Source organism: Mastomys coucha, unplaced genomic scaffold (assembly GCF_008632895.1).
Source record: "Mastomys coucha isolate ucsf_1 unplaced genomic scaffold, UCSF_Mcou_1 pScaffold14, whole genome shotgun sequence".
Lineage (NCBI taxonomy): Eukaryota > Metazoa > Chordata > Mammalia > Rodentia > Muridae > Mastomys > Mastomys coucha.
In genome coordinates, this window is record NW_022196896.1 from 49,234,360 (window position 1) to 49,251,745 (window position 17,386).

The 17,386-nt window shown below is 38.5% G+C and overlaps 1 protein-coding gene across 1 annotated transcript in view; it reads right to left on the reverse strand.

Annotated features, from left to right (window-relative positions):
- Positions 1–17,386, reverse strand: part of Pkhd1 (PKHD1 ciliary IPT domain containing fibrocystin/polyductin) — a 480,627-nt gene that overhangs the window by 188,124 nt on the left and 275,117 nt on the right. Inside the window, exons 51-52 of the mRNA XM_031366970.1 lie at positions 12,282–12,347; positions 6,194–6,322 (exon numbers count right to left, since the gene is read on the reverse strand). Coding sequence (XP_031222830.1) covers positions 6,194–6,322; positions 12,282–12,347 — 195 coding nt within the window. The remainder of the gene's footprint in view (positions 1–6,193; positions 6,323–12,281; positions 12,348–17,386) is intronic.

A 17,386-nucleotide genomic window follows, 5' to 3' on the forward strand; every position in this document is an offset into this window, starting at 1 on the left:
GTGTGTGTTTATAATGATGCAACAGACCTAAATATTTGATAATAATTTGATAAGTTATATGTAAATCATCCTAAAATGGATAGAGTCTCAGCTAACAAATGAAAGTATATCAAGTGCTTTCATTCATTCACTCATTCATTCATTGTTGTTTTCATTTTAGTTGTATTAGGAGTCAGGGGTATGTGAGCACAGATGCCCATGGGAGCCAGAAGCATTGGATCTCCCTGAACCTGGAGCTGCTACCCATTATAAGTGCTGGAAACCAAAGCTGAGGTAGGAGTAGTACCTCTTCTTAACTATTAAGTCATTGCTCCACACCAAAGTAAAACCAAGTCTGCAATCACATCATTTTATAGAAATTTCTTCTTTCAGAAATCATTTTCTGATTATACTCACCTTGTCTCATGTCGCCACCATCTTACAATGCTTTTTAATGTAACCAAGAAATGTCTTAAGTGCTGCCATGTTTGAATACCACATGGCTTTGATGAGGCTCTGTACTAGTCAAAGTACTCAAGTTTTGAAAATCAGAACAAACAAAAGGACCATTATAAAAGAAAAAAAAAAAACAGTACCCCTATTCATGTCTTCAAATAAGACCAGTTCAAAGCAAGAGAGGAAATGAAACTGGGAATTCTACCATCACATATACACCAAGAAAGATTCCAGAGATGACAGGATGCTCTGTCCATGTCCTTCAAAGCAGAATCCTATGTTTTGTGATTATAACATATTCTCCTCCTATTAAATCTTCACTGTACTCTGGGGGGGGTGTCTTTCTGTCTGTCTGTCTGTCTGTCTGTCTGTCTCTGTCTGTCTTTACCAAGACTAAGAGCTCTTCTAGAAGATGTCTGGAAGCATCTTATATAAATCCTCTCAGACAAGTTCAGGCCAAGACATGAAGGGAAAAGTTAGGTGGATTGTTTTGACAAGTAGCCAGTTATTCTTTAGGAAGGTTTGAGATTGCTAGCTTAGGTTCGATAAAACTTGTTTTCACTTTTTAGGATGTATAAAATGCATTGAACCAGCTCTTCCAGTATGGATGAGGCAACACAGGCATGTTTGTTTGTAAAAACCAAAAATTCATTAAACCACAAGATCAAATTCTTCACAATTTCCCCCACTTACTGCTTTTGATACCACAGAAAGACATTTATAGCTTTCTCAAAGTCCAATGTCTCTGAAGACAGAGTGCCTTGAAGAAAAATGGCATCATGCTTAAAATAGATCGCATCAGAGTGGTAGATAGTGATGCCTTAGACTGGGAGACAGTGATGCCTTAGACTGGGAGACAGTGATGCCTTAGACTGGGAGATAGTGATGCCTTAGACTGGGAGACAGTGATGCCTTAGACTGGGAGATAGTGATGCCTTAGACTGGAAGGTAGTGATGCCTTAGACTGGGAGATAGTGATGCCTTAAACTGGAAGGTAGTGATGCCTTAGACTGGGAGATAGTGATGCCTTAGACTGGGAGATAGTGATGCCTTAGACTGGGAGATAGTGATGCCTTAGACTGGGAGATAGTGATGCCTTAGACTGGAAGGTAGTGATGCCTTAGACTGATAGATAGTGATGCCTTAGACTGATAGATAGTGATGCCTTAGACTGGGAGATAGTGATACCTTAGACTGGGAGATAGTGATGCCTTAGACTGGGAGATAGTGATGCCTTAGCCTGGGAGATAGTGATGCCTTAGACTGGAAGGTAGTGATGCCTTAGACTGGAAGACAGTGATACCTTAGACTGGAAGACAGTGATACCTTAGACTGGAAGACAGTGATACCTTAGACTGATAGATAGTGTTGCCTTGGATTGGTAGATAGTGTTGCGTTGGATTGGTAGTGATGCTTTGCATTGCTAGACAGTGATGCCTTAGACTGGTAGATAGTGTTGCGTTGGATTGGTAGACAGTGATGCCTTGCACTGGGGTAGTAAAGTCCTATTTTTATGGAAAAGGATGGGTCTGAGGTCATTCCATAAAATTGATTTCCCAGAAAATGGAAATAGGCAATTTACTCTAAGAATTTTATTGAAAAATTATGCTATTCTATTTGAATAATGATGGGAATGTTCTACACATTTCCTTTATTAATGAATTAAAATACACAAAACACCATAAAATTATATTAGAGGTTCAAAAGTATCACTTAAATCTTCCTTACCAGTCACTTTCATTTTGTAAAATCAGCAGTTCCATTAAAATCGTATTATGTAAAAATGGGTTTTTACTGTAATAATAGTTATTACCTATTTAGCTCCCAAGGATGTTGTGAAAATTAAATAATAAGCCATTGGAAAGCAAATACAAAATGTCACTAATATCAGGGGCAAGAGTGGCAGCCAGATGGCAAAAAGAAAGGGGAAGAGCACCCCAAATATACCACAAATCATAGCCTTCACCTCCAAATCCATTCCTACAAGCACTTGAAGAGTGGCTGTGTGGACTGAAGCTATTTCATTTCTTAGTATTATAATGTATTCATCTTAGCCCTTGTGTTCTATAGATGAGGGTCATTTACACAGTTGCTAAATGTCAGGAATCCAACAGTGAACCCAGGTTTGTCGATTTGATGGCTCTCTCTATATCCGCTGAGGAATTTTCCCTTTTCCTAGTGTCTCATAATCATGCTTTAAATTCATGCCCCATCTTTCACAGCCCATTTCATGTACCTTTCCCTCCACGATCTCCACTATTCACCGAAGACGGTCTGCTTCTATACACATTATGCTTGTTGTAGTTTGGGACTATTATTATTCATTATATGTTTTATTAACACAGCTAAACGACTGGCAGTCTGAGAGGATGAGCCTAGCTTACTCTCACTTTTGGCAGCTAGGTCCTAAATACATGATGCACCATAAACTCACACACAGGGAAAATGATCTTACCAATAGTATAGGGTGTTAGGTTCCCATCTGAGCAGCTTCTCTGGTTTTTCTAAGAGTGACTATGGTATAAGATTAAAAGCATCTAATTGCTTTGTATTTGTTTTCATTTCTAGTTAAAGGGACAATGTAAATAGTAAACAATGATATATAATTTTTTAGGAAGTAGGCTGATTTTCATGAATCAATGCAGGTAGATAGGGTAACTTAAAGAGTAAGGGAAATACAATAAAGAAAGCTAGTATGGGCCTCAGTGGTAAAGCAGTTGATTTGAATGCACAAGGCTCTGGGTTTGAGTTTCAGTGGGTGATTATATATATGCCTCTGTGTTTGTGTGTATGTGCGTGTGTGTGTTTGTGTATGCATGCGTGTGTGTGTGTGTGAATGTGTTGTATATGTGCTATATGTACATTCATATGTATAATTATGCATATGCATATGTGTGTATGAGGGACAGAGGGAGGGGAGGGGAAGAGAGAAAAAGAGGGAGAGGGAGAGGGGAAGGAAGAGGGAGAGAGAAAATGAGAGTATCCAATGCTGGCTTCCTTCCCTACTTTTTTTGCCTCACTGCCTCAGTAGAGACAGTGAGTGGATAGCTTCCCATATCCATGTCCCAGATTCCTCATTTGTGAAGTTACCTGTGATGATAACAAGATTACTTACAAAGCAGTTGTAAGAGGATGTGAAAAAGTCCCATATGGCAGCATATGATAGATAACACACACCAAGCACTATTATCAAAAATAATAATAATAATAATTCACATTTCTCAGGAATCTGTTTAAAGGATAAGAAATGTGTTCTCACTGCCTTGCAGCCTCGAAGTCAAAACTTTCAACCTCAAAGATTTGCTTTTGCTGTTAAATTCCGATGGCAACATTAAGCTCACCCAAGTTCTTCTTCCAAGCACCACTTAGAATCAATCAGACTTGGGCTAGACTCAGTGAGCACACTTGAATCAAAGAAGGTTAGGAACTAAGAGAACAAACCAGTCACGAAAAGGTGAAGAGGCAAATCTACAGGGAGACACTGGAGGCAGACTCAACAAGACCCACCCGAGGTGAGAATATCAAGGAGTATTTGTCAAACAAAACAACAAAGAAGCTTCTATCTCATGTTCAACACTGAGTGGCACAAATGGATTTAAATGCCTGCCACTATGCGACCATTCACTCCCATCAAAAGAGGTTTGCACAAGAGCAGTAAAAGAGAACAGGTAAAGAACAAGGACTTTGTCACATGTTCTGTAGCTCCTTTTGCTTGCCTCTTTTTCACTTGAGTTCTAAATATAAGAAACACTGGCTAAGTTGCAACAACACCCCCCCCAATCCGTTCTCATAGTAACACTGCTGGGTGGATTAAACGATGTCTTATATGTATCCTCTACCTACAGCTGTGTTCCCAGGTTCCCAGCCCTCCCTTCCCCACTGCATTGATCTAGCCTGTCAGAGCAGCTTCATAGACAATCCAGGCAAACCACCCTGAATTAATGGTGATCACAGGATTGAAGGGTAAAAGAAAACGCTGGGCTCCCAGGCACCAGAGTAGACCCTAGACACAGCTTGCAATGTTAAGCAATATGGTTGAGACGGCTGCTTGTTCAGCATCAAAGTCCTAAAAGATTCTAAAAGCTTGGCTACTTTCAAAAGCTTCCCTGGCTTCCTGTGTGGAGAAATCTCTAGCTTCATGGGAAAAACCAGAGCCTGAGGCAAATCCGCTGGCTAGATTCATCAAAGACATGACTGAGGGACAACAGATTTCTTTCCCTTTGGAGTATAGAAATGACTTACAAGCCTATTTACTCAAAAAGATACTTTCTCCATTGAAGAGAGAGGTAGATAATGGAGAAACTTGATGATAACATTTCAAGTTTGCATGAGCTATCTCACATGCCCCGCCATTCATCTTTCTATGAGTTACAAAGACATCACCAAGGGCTGCAAAGTGACCCGACTGTGTGGGGTTTTTGTTGTTTGTTGTTTTGCTTTGCTTTGTTTTTGTTTTGTTTCGGGCAGGGTTGGTTTTGCTAGCGGAAACAGAGTGAACAACGTATCCACTCTTCTTCTTTACCCTTACTCCTTTTGGAAAGGAAATGTACTGTTCTGCTTAAAAATAAGGACTGAAAACCAAATTACTTGGGTTCAAATCCCTACTCACATGAATTGCGAGTTGTGTGATTCTGACCACATTGCTAAGCTGCCAGGGGTCTGTCTCCCTATCTGTAAAAATGCAGAAAAATAGCATTACTCTATTTACAAATTCCTTGGGAAGCTTAGCCAAGTACATAAAGAATAGCTCCTCAGTAAATGTCTGACATTATTATTGATTCACAGATAGACAAATGTTCTTTTCCCATTGTAGATCTTTTGTTTACTGCAACCATGAGATAGTCATATTGACCACAAATGAAATTTGATCTTGTGGTGCTCAATAAAAATTGACCTATGAAGAGTATTTTATTTTAAGTCTAAAGAGATTACCTGGTACTTTGATGGACTCTAAGGAAAATTAATGTTTTAAATATGGGTGTGCTTTGCTGTGTTTCTAGAACTATCTTTTTTTCTGCATCTGTTCTCTTCCATTGATACAAGTTTTTCAAAACTAATAATAGTAGGTGTAGGTGATATACGGAGGGAACGATTTCAAAAGTGAAGAGAATCAACACAACAGGAGAAAATATGTGCCAAGCATTCACATGATTAGGGGATTAATATCTAGAATATATAAGGAGCTCAAGAGTTAGAGATGAAGCTTCATGGTTGAGGGGCTAGCCTAGTATACTGAAAGTCTTCAATCCAATCCCTAGAACCAAAATAAATAACTTAAATTCAATAACAGAAGAACACATAATCTAATCAACAAATAAATAGATTTGATTGACAGTTCTTAAAGAAGGTATAAATCTAGTACATACACAAAAAGTATTCAATATCCTCAGCCATAAAGGAAATAAAAATCAAAACTACATTGAAGATTCCATCACATCCGAGCAGAATGGCTACCAATAAGGAAACAAATGACAATAAATGTTGGCAAGGATATTAGAGGCAGAGAAAGCTCATGTACTAATAGTGGGTATGAAAACCCATCAAGCCATGATATATATGATTTAGAAGTTCTTCAAAAAAAAAAAAAACTCAGAATGCTTTCTCTCCCAGATTACTCTCCCCAAATAGGTCATAAAAATAAGTAGCTACTTATTTTTATCTGCTTTCCTGTCTTGCATTACATCACGCAATCTTATTTCCCCGTCAGACTTGGTTCAATTCAGTCCATCTGTTTCCCATCCCTGCTGGTTTCACTCACTGGGTAAAATCAAGACATCATCACCAGGTCCTGGGATGGTGTGGTTGTATCCTCCCCAGCCTTTTTCAACATCTTGCCATGTTTCAGGAAGGGACCATTTTAAAGCTGATTCTGGTACTGATGTAGAAGCTGGAATACACAGGAAAGATACAGAGTTAAAACTATGAAAACCCAAGACATTGCGACAAGTTCAAGATTCTATTGTTATTTTAAGACTGTGGAATCTTCACCTCTCAAACTAGCTGACTTGAATATTTGAACTTTCTAGAAAATATTTTATAGCAAGAAAGAAAGTTACTACCCAACCCTTACACTTCTGAGAAAATATATTCCAAGCTTATTAGACATTTGCATTCTGCTTCATTATAATATTATATATGCTTATTATGTATTATTTTGAATATTCTAATAAAGAAAAGACAATAATTGCCCAGAACCTCACCACATAATGATTACAACAATCAACATTTTATTTGTATTTCCTCCCATAATATCTCAGTGTTATTATATAATTGAAATTATATCAGATTCAGTTCTACTTAGTTAGCTTAGTTATTTTTCTTATGTATTTTCTAATGACACTAAAACTCTACAAACCCAATTTTAGTGATTACACAATATTCTATCATACTAGAAGTCCATTATTCTCTTAGTCTGTAACATTTAACATGTAGAGTCTTTCAAACAGTAAACAATGTGATTTGAGCAATCTCTATGCAAATCTAACAGTAGTCCTAATGGTGTTCTTAAAGTGGACTCTTGGAATGGCTAAGTCAGAGTATGTTGTTCTCACAGCTTCTGGTGTATATGAATGGTAGGATCATGAGCTGGATACTTCTTGCGATGGTAACGTATGCACAGATCATGTTTCCTTAATAACTCTGTTCCTGACCAATAGTATTCTACTGGTACTACTATCTTGGAATTGATAATCACTATTCACTTCCTAAAGAGATTTCTAGAACCACACTGTGGACCCTGCCATGTTGAGCTACATCTGCTTGCCTTTTCATGCTTTGTTTTTATCATGCTTGTTGTTTTTACCTATGATATGAGTAGTATAACTTGGGGTCAGGAAGATTGCCTCAAAAAGGCAAGAAAGAAGGCTACCTCTTGACAGGTGGAACCTCTTCCATTAGTGGTTAGTTTCACAATCAGAAATAAAGATTTGGTTTTTTTTTTTTTAAGAAGATCCTGACTTGGTAGGAGTACCAAATGAATAATAAAAAAAAAAATGGAGTGAAAGAAAACAAACAAACAAACAAAGTTCCAAGCTGATAAGATGGTCAGTAAATACTGGAGAAATAAAAACATGCATCCAGATTGATAATAGCTCTCTTAAAGAATTCCCAGCCAAGGAAGGAAGCGGAGTTTGGCCAGGGAAAACTTCCTGAAGGAAGGATTGACTGACCAACATTTCAAAAACGTAAAGATTCTGCAGGTAAATGTGGGGCAAAGTGAAGGCCCTCACTGCAGATGTTGAAATGTGTGTGTGCATATACAAAGTCGAGAAATGAAATGTCAAGTGGAGGAATCAAATGAAGTCTGATGAAACAGAAGTAGAAAGCAAATGATGAATCCAGAAAGACCTTTCTTAAGTAGTCAGGGAGGAAAATACTATGGGAACAGAGGGGCCAAAGATTTCAAGACCACTGGGCTAGCAGTTGATGAGTTCTATCAACTTCTAATGAATTGAGAAGATAGTATTTTGGGTGAAGTTGAGATACCCAGATGGAGATGTATACCAAGCAGAGGATGGATGTGATTCTGAAAACTAAGAGAGACCACTGAGCAAGAAGGGTACTTTTGGTAGTCATCTGCCATAAGGTCATATTTGAGTCTTTGAAGATGAATATGATATCACCAAGCATGTCACCACAGGAAATAGCAAAAGGCCTGATCTCACATGCATGTGAGCAACCTCCTGGCTTTTCTATGGGTGCCCAGATCTACAGCAGTGACAGTCTAATTTGAGCTCCAGAATAACTTCAAAGCAAACAGTGTGGTCATGCAGAAATCATAGACACATAAATACAACACACAACATAGGAATAAGGTGCTTCTTAGAATTGGACACAGAATCTGTGTGATGCTGTACCCATCCCAGATTTAAACAAATGGAGAGTAAATGAATAAAAGTAGATTTGTGCTCTTGTAAAAAAAAAAAAAAAAGAGAGAGAATATGCCTATCTCCAAAAAAGGCTTTAGAATAGTTTATACATGCTAACACTCTAATACCTTCAGAATGATGCTTTCTATGCATCACCTTCTCTTTATGGGATAAATAGTCCAAAAGAACAGGCCAAGGAGCATTTGTTGGTACACAGAGGCTAGGCATGGTTTTTGATGTTCTATATAAAAGAATACAACCAATGGACAATGATGAGGCTTTTTAAAATGTCAAGAAGTCTCAAAACAAACAAAAGAGAAAAGAAAAACTAGTGCTTAAAATTCCTATGATAGATGGTAGAAACCATCACCCCTCACTGCTACCACTATCCTCTAGTTTATAGAAGCTAGATTTTTTTTAAATCTAGCAACCCAGACCTTCCCGTGACTATCATACACAAATCCATCATTCTATTCCATCCTGCCTTAAGAACAAGTTTCAGTTTCTTGTTACTTACTAAATCTCTATATGGCTAATAATATTGCACCAAAATTACGAATTGTTTTTTTTTTTTTTTTAAGCAGTCAACATACCGCTTATCTTTTCTTGGAATCTTGTGCAATAGAATGAGTTCGAGATGTGATCTTGTTAACAGTAAAATTCTGTAAGAGAGAGTATTAGAAGCCAACTATTGCGTTTGGCTATCAGGGAATGTGTGATCAAGAGAAGACCCTCCTCAGAGAAGCTTCTTTTTATGGTAGATGGCAGACACAGAAACTCATAAGTGCACAATGTGCAGAGAGTGAGAGACTTTAAAGCACTCATCCTAAACGAGATGTCTTTATCAAAGCCCTCCCCTCAAGGATCAGGGATCTATGTAGAAGAGGAGGAAGAACAACTGTAAGAGCCAGAGGTGGCAGACAACTCCAAGGAAAGAGCATCTTCCAGGTACAATAAGACTTATCTACATAAGAAATCACAGAGACTGTGACAGCATACATAAGCACTGGACAAGTTCAGAGCAAATAGTCTCAGCAGTGAAAAAAGAAAGTGGACCCAATGTCCCACCCCAGGAAGCTATTTGTGATCAATATCCACTGAAAAAAAAAAAAAGAAAAATCCATTTTCTTCAAAGGAATGTCATTGGGTGTATCAACCACACACTAACGCAAATCCCATGACCAGAAGTAATTAATAAACACAACACAAACTTCATCATCTCTCCCTCTCGGTCTTTCCTTCCCCTCCCCTCTCTTTCTCCCTTTCTTTCTGTCTCTGTCTCTCTGCCTCTGTCTCTCTCTCTCACTCACTCACTCACTCAGTTCCCCCCCACTCCCTCCTCCCTCCTCCTTTCTTTCTCTCCTCCTCCCTCTCCTCCTCCCCACCCTCTCTCAATGTATACTTTGGGGAACGTTTTGGCTTTCTGAAAGGGAAAGAGGGAGAACGAAGGAGAGGATACAAAGATGAGGGAGGGGAAATGAAGTTGGATGGGTGGAGAGGTGTAAGAGGAATTGTGGAGGGGAAAGAATATGATAAAAATATATTACATGAAAAAAATACATAAGTGAGTGGTCCCAGTGTAGTAATTGAAGTAGAGCCCATATTATAGGGGATTGGGGGACACACTGAAATAAGGAAAGTTAGAGGTCAGGATGCTGCACCCCAAAGCTGCTTGCATTTAGCACTGGAGACTGTGAGTCTTTAGTCTTCTCCCAAACCTTTAGATCACATTTGATGAGGACCATCATTTATAAATAACCCTCATCCTACTCCCCTATGAAAATGTGTTCAACAACAGCAGCTCAAACTTGACGTGGACTCATATAATACATATCAGGCAAATGTTGCCATCTATGTAACACTCCCTTGACTTCCTCCCAGTTTCTTTCTCTTTCTTCCTTTCTTTTCTTTCTTTCTGTCCTTTCATTCATTCTTTCTTTCTTTCTGTATATGATGGAAATTCTTTTTTATTGGATATTTTATTTATTTACATTTCAAATGCTATTCCGTTTCCCAGTTTCCCCTCCAGAAACCCCCTATACCATCCTCCCTCTCCATACTTCTATGAGGGTTTTCTTCCACCCACACACCTACTTCTGCCTCACTGCCCTGGCATTCCCTACACTGGTGCATTGAGCCTTCCCAGGACCAAGGGGTTCTCCTCCCATTGATGTCCTACAAGGCTATCCTCTGCTACATATGCAGCTGGAGCCATAGGTCCTATAGCTCTGCAAGGAGGAAGCTGATCTTCTGAGACGCTTTCATGACCGATAACAGCTGAAAGGAAATTTATCATACACAGCTATAGAGGGGAGATTGGTTAGTTGTTGATTTAAATTGGTTTCCTGGCACACTTCTTGTCCACAATATCCTCACAATAATCATCACAATTCAGTCCACTCAGCAGACTCTCTATTAGTATGTCAGTGGACAGACTCTTCATAGCATACTAATAAAAGTTTCAACTACATTACATACTTATATTGAACCTTGTAATGAGTCAAAACATAGAGAACTTCATTAATCATATACCTTTGTTTATGGAAAACTAGTGTTGATAGTACAATAATTGTATTGTTTTTCAAAGAATGGTTTATTTAAAAACTCCACTTTCATATCTTAGACTTACTATCAGACTTTATGTTCTATATCATGGAGGTCAAGGCACTTCCAGCTATCCTTTTATAGGGAATATATTACTGATATACCAATTTTGTACTTTCTTATACATTATAATGCTTTTCTGTCCTAAATTGTGTAAGGGAGGAAAACTGGCTATAGAGTTTAATTTCATGTGTAAATTAATCTATATCCACCTAAATAATATAAGCATATTAGGGGCAACATGGTATAGCAAAAGGAATACAAGATTGAGTTCAGATATATGAGGTCTTACCTAGGTCAACCACTGACTGCTGATATGACTACATGAACTGTTTAATCTCTCAGAATCCCATGTAGTCACAAATACCCCAGAGTACCCTGGCACAAGACAGCCTTTCCAACTGGTATGAACCTATCCAATAAGGACTTGCACACTTTTGTGAAATTTGGGGACAGTATTTTCAAAGACAAAAGAATTTGGTAACACTTTTTTTCCTTTGTAATAGTTATTTAAATGTTCCTTATAGAGCAGCGATCAATCAACCAGGAATTCTGAAGCACCTAATGGAATAAAGGTGGAAAGCGTAAAGAATAAAATGTGTCCATAGCATGGAAACCACTGTGAAATCAGTCTTAGCTGCACTCGTCATAGCACAAAAAGCATGGATCGGAAACCCAAAGTCCTTCTCTTAGTTTAGTGCAGTAACTTTACCTCCTCTACTTTTTAATTGAAATGGAAGAATTTGGATGGTTTTGATGAGTGTGACTCTTGTCTGACATAACACAAATATTCCCCTGAAAATCAAAGGGAAACCCGGCCTTTGAAAGGCTTTATCCCTCCTGCAAATGTACAGTTAAACTGACTCACAGTAAACAAAAACAAACTAAGACATACATTAAAAGGTGGTTATGAGATGTTTAGTCTTGGAGAATTCGGCTCCTTTTGAGTTAGCAGGATCTCACAGAACCATCTGACTTTTGGGGAGGGTTTGTTTATCCTGATTTCCTGAAATTACCAGGAACAATTAAAGTTTAGAGATACCCTGGATTTTTCTCTCCATTTGGAGGGGGCCTAATGGCCCATCTGCAGATCTGGAGTCCTGTGTGCACATATGGCTCATAATTTATGAGATGTGCTTATTTACATGTTACAATTCTTACTTTCTATTGTTTTGAAAAACAAATGCATCCTTATATCTTCCCCTTGACATGCAGACATATATTTAATTGGGGGACAACACAGCAGAGAGCTGTCAGGTGCAAAAGCAGGAGAGCTGATGCTTGCCTGGTTATAAACAAAGAAGAGGAGGGCTATATAGAACTGATGAAGCACATTCTGCTCTATTGGACATTCTTTTTATTGGTTATACTCACCTGAAACAGTTGGAGGTGTACCATGCTTCACTTGAAGAAATACCTTAACTTGACCATCACCTGAAACTTAACATTAAAAAAAAAAAATGAATGTGACATAAGACACCACATATAGGCAAGAATGATGGCATTGCATCTTATTCTTCATACACACCCCCAAAAGAAGAGAAATGAAAGAAAAGGGAGTTCTTGCTAATTAGTTGAACATTTGATTTCTACATTTTATTTAGTTTGATTTGGTTTGGTTACATGTAATTGCAGAGAGGTTCACATAAGCAGTGTGGGAGGAAAACAGTTTAGCCATGTGCTCTGTGGACGCCACTGCTGTCCAGCAGGCATACCTCATTTCCTATGTCCACAATTTTGTGGGCTTGGTTGTCTCACACATGTCTTTTTCACCAACAGAGTTTAGATCACCCATGAAATGTATTTGCTTTACCTTTTTCCCAAACAAATTGTCCTTTTAATGAAGGTTTTTTTTTTTTCTCCCTCACCCTCTCCCCACGTCCTCCTCCCTTCTTCTAAACCAACTAAGCACATTTAAAAGGCCTGGGGTTCATTAATTTTAAGTGTTCAATAAATTAGTGGAAATAATCAAAAGGCCTGATTCTTTCTGATAATGACAATTTGATGTCAGTATAAACCAGTAGATTAAGCTGGGAACATATGCTCCTTTGCCAAGAGAGGTTGCTATAATTAAATAGTGAATGCATCTACAAGGTGCTCTCATGCCTGATTAATTAGTAATCAGGTGCACGAACTCTATCTTTCTGGTAACACCTTGTCTCTTATTGGTTAATTACCTTTCTGCCTTATACAATGTCATGTGAACCAGCCCCTCCCATCACTGGAGGACCTAGTGCAGATGCAGGCTGCAGTCTCAGGGTCTTGGTCAAACTCATGCTCTCTGTTTTTGTTGCACTAGGACCCTAAACTCTTTCTTTCATCGCAGATGGGACAGAACAAATGTCATTCTTTTTCATTACAAAGCATATGCTTCAGAACATTAGAAAGAAAGTTGCCAAAGAGACCTAAGATGAGATCTCTCCGGTTCTTCTACTCATGTTTTCTTCCTTTTCTCATGATGTTCAATTATAAAATACATTGGCTTTTAAAATACATTGGCTTTCCCTTTATATCATCACATCTAAGAAAAGGTATATTGGCCAACATACACTTGATATGTTCCTTCTGTGTGTATATACATATGTTCAGGTATGAGTGTATGTGGAGGGCAAGAGGCATTCATGAGTATATTAATGCATGTGTAGAAGACAGACAATAGCCTCAAGTACCAGTTCTTACTTTGTGCTTTGCTTAATACAAGAACTCTTTAATCAAACTGCTTAAGTCATGCTAACTAAGCCATGAGCTTTTGGGAAATTATGCCTCTACCTGCCAACTTACCATAGGAGACCTGGGAGGTATAACACTCATACATATGTTATCAGTCTGGTTTTTACACTGCTTCTGCAGATTTAAACTTGGTCTTTAAGCTTGTATGGCCAGAGCTTTATCCACTGAGTTGTCTCCCTAGGCTAAGGTGTTCTTTTGAATGATCTTTTAAGACCTTCCTTAAATTGTAATTTACTTCTTATTGTATATTCACCCACCCATCTCCCTCCATCTTACTCCCCTCTTTCTCTCATTAATGGAGCTGGAGAGTACCTCATTGGTTAAAAGCACTAACTTCTCTTCCAGAGGACCCCAGTTCCAATCCTGGCACCCATGTTGAGTAGTTGCCTGTAACTCCAGCTCCAAGGGATCTAATGCCCTCTTCTGGTCTCTGCAAGGACTGCATTTGAATGCATAAACCTCCACACAGGCACACACATATACTAGTAAGTACTAGTAAAATAAAAAATAATTTTAAAAAATTAAGTCACCATCTTACCTTATCTTTTTCTATAAAGTCTAACACATCATTCACTTCTGCTCACATTTTCTATGTTTCCCTGATATGAAAAACCTCTGCTAGCTCCATATTGTGATATTAACCTTGTTTGTTTTTCAATTAAATACATAATACTTGCATATAAATTGCTAACTTAGGATAGTAACAGCAACTAACATTATCTCTACATTTTGTTTTGTTTTGTTGTTTTGTTTTACAGTGTTAGGGGACCAACTGAGGTCTTCTGACTGCAGGACAGCAGGCACAGTGCACTGAATTACACTCATACTCACAGGGGGTACTTTCTTTTAAAAGAGATATTTTTCTCACATACTCCTGAAGTTTGGTACTTCTGGCAGTGTAGGTATATTTCTCATGGGCTGGTTTACAGAATGGCTGCACAGACTAGACCACAGAAAGGTTTTCTGCTTATTCCCGTAGGTGCAAAAGAACAGTAAGCCATGGTAATGGTATTGATGATAACAGTGTTAGCTTTCACTGGACTGAAAGGGAAACTATGGACAAAATATGATTAAGAAATACACAATTAAGTGCAAGGATACAATGCCTTTCTGTAAGAGCTGGGCATTAAATAGTGTCACCCAATCAATCGCTAAGGAAGAAAAAAAGTCCCAGGAAATGTCTGAAATGAGAAATGAAGGTCATTTAAATGTATTGAGGGAGTCATGGTTAGTTCATGTTTTCCAAACAGCGCAGACTTCATGAGCCTTGCACATGTATATTCAGTCAGTACATACATGATATATTTCTTATGAAACATCCATGGGTCAGGAAAGAAATAGTAAGTACTTGTCAGAAGACTTATAAAGCTTTACAGACACTTTACAATATCAATCCCTCAGGGGAAAAAATAGCATAAGAGAAATAATTGGAAGAATAAAAATAATTAAAATTCTCCACATTAGATAGACCAAATCAATTAATTAGAGGAAAAGAAACCCATGCATCCCAAAGACCTTGAATGAAAACAGCCACCACACATGTCCATGCACTGTCGTTACCACAGAATGCCTACCGTGGAATGAGCTGAGGCAGAAGGATGTGCCCTTGACACATCAATGTCCAAACCATTTGGTTTGTCCCTTTTTCTGTCAGCTCTCATCCAGGGATCATGCTTAGCAGACCAATGCCTTCTGCCTCCATGTTCTATCCTGTCAGCCCCTCATTCCACTGTACTTAAGGGATGATACCTGGACTGAGCAGCTGCTGATGCTGCATAGCCTTTCACATTCACCTTCAATGTGACCCCTCTACACACCCACCTCCACATCTACACCTTCACTTCCAGTGTAATTCCATACCCAAACAAACACTGCAGAGCTGAAGGTGCACTGAAAACCTTTTGCCCACTTTATTAAGTGTGAGAATGCCCCTCAGATAAGAGGGCAAGATTCAGAGGATCAGAGAAGGCAGAGAAAAGCTTTAAGCAGTAGGGAAAAAAATCACAAGAGTCTAGTTTCCCAAACTTCTGTTGTGCATCACCATCTGGAGCTGGCTCTGAGTATGCATATATGAGTCAGATGACAAAACCTTCTCAAACATTTCTAAGTCAGAAGCAAACCAGGATGATGCTGAATGCATGGGTACTAGACTCTCAACAGCAGAGATCTAAATCCTGGCTCATCCCATTCCTACACAGGGACAACTGATGTTAGTCATCATTTTTTGACCTTCATTCATATCATCAGAAAATGGGAGGCAGGCAGGCATGGAACATATATTTTTTATAGGGTCATTGGGTAAAGAAATGTGAGCTAACAATGCATGGTATATAGGAAGCAAATATTAGCTACTGCTGGTACCACTATCATAGCATCCCCATTGCTCCTGGCCCCACCTTAAGAGGCTTCAGACATTGCTTTCACTTGAGTTGCTCTTTCCACAGCTGCACCTCGTCAAGAAGAACAATACTATTACACAACTTAAAGAGATTTGCTTAATTTTACTAAGTGTTTTAACTCCAACAGACTGTGAATGTGAAGTGTCATTTCCAATTTGAATAAAGAGAAGAAGGGATGAAAACCATTAAATAGTACAGGTAATGACTTGGGAAGAGTTTAAAGGCTTTATCCAAGCTGTGATATTGTGCACATGCTTTCTCCATGTTTGTATCTTCCAACTTTGCATTTGTAATGTGCGGGTGGCTAATCATCCTTGTTTATAAGTTAAGCCCCATTGCTGATTCTTCCCAGATTGTAGGAATTGGTCTTCAAAGACAGTCTTAGGGTCACTGGATAACAAGTTACCCTGGTAAATGCTATATGATGTAAGCCTGCTATAAACAGGAGCGTCTAAGAGAAGGGGTGTGTTTTTATAAGAAAATGCCTCCTGGAAAGGGAAAAAGAAGACAATTATGCAACTATACAGAAGTATCCAATAAGTTAGTACTCTGTGCCTGGTGACTATTGTCCTGTCTGCGGTCCTAGGAAAGATTTAAAAAAAAAAATACCCTTCATTCTGCCCTGAAGCAAATTTTGATGTTTTGGAAGGGAAAGTAAACATCTATCTTTTCTAAAAGAATCAGTGTGGCACTGCCCTCCAAGGGAGTTGTTGTACTTGGCCCTCTCTCCATGTTCCCATTTTGGCCACTATGCCTGCTATATCCATCTCTTCTCTTAGAATCCGCCTCACATTCCTTCCCCGAGCCCTGAACTTGACCTCATGCTCAAGAAGTTGATGTCTTCTGATTTAGCTGCAGAAAGCACTTGCTTATCAAAGAGTATGATTCTTTTGCCTGATTTCAGCATCACTAAGAAGCTATGGAAGTCACATTTGCCCTCATAACACATGAACCTTTAAGGATCCTTAAGGAAATAGAGGAAAATCCTAGGTTAGAGCCTTCTCCTAACCCTAGTAATATTTTCTCATAGGCATCTGCTATTATTTTTTTAATAACTTAATCAAGACTGACAGATATGTCTGCATTAATCATAGTCCTGAGAGTTAGCTCATTAAACCTTCTTAATTAACGTAGAGAACAATAACAATTATGAGTCTGACTTGGAAAAATGTGTACCACACTTGTATGGAGACATCTGCAATATCTAGGACCTCTCTTGCAGACAAAAAAAAAAATTCCAGAGAGACCTGGGAATTAGTATTCTGTTTACTCATGACGTAAATTAAAAAAAAAAAATACTATTTACAAAATTATATAACTTCTCTTGGACTCTACCAGCAACAGTCTGTA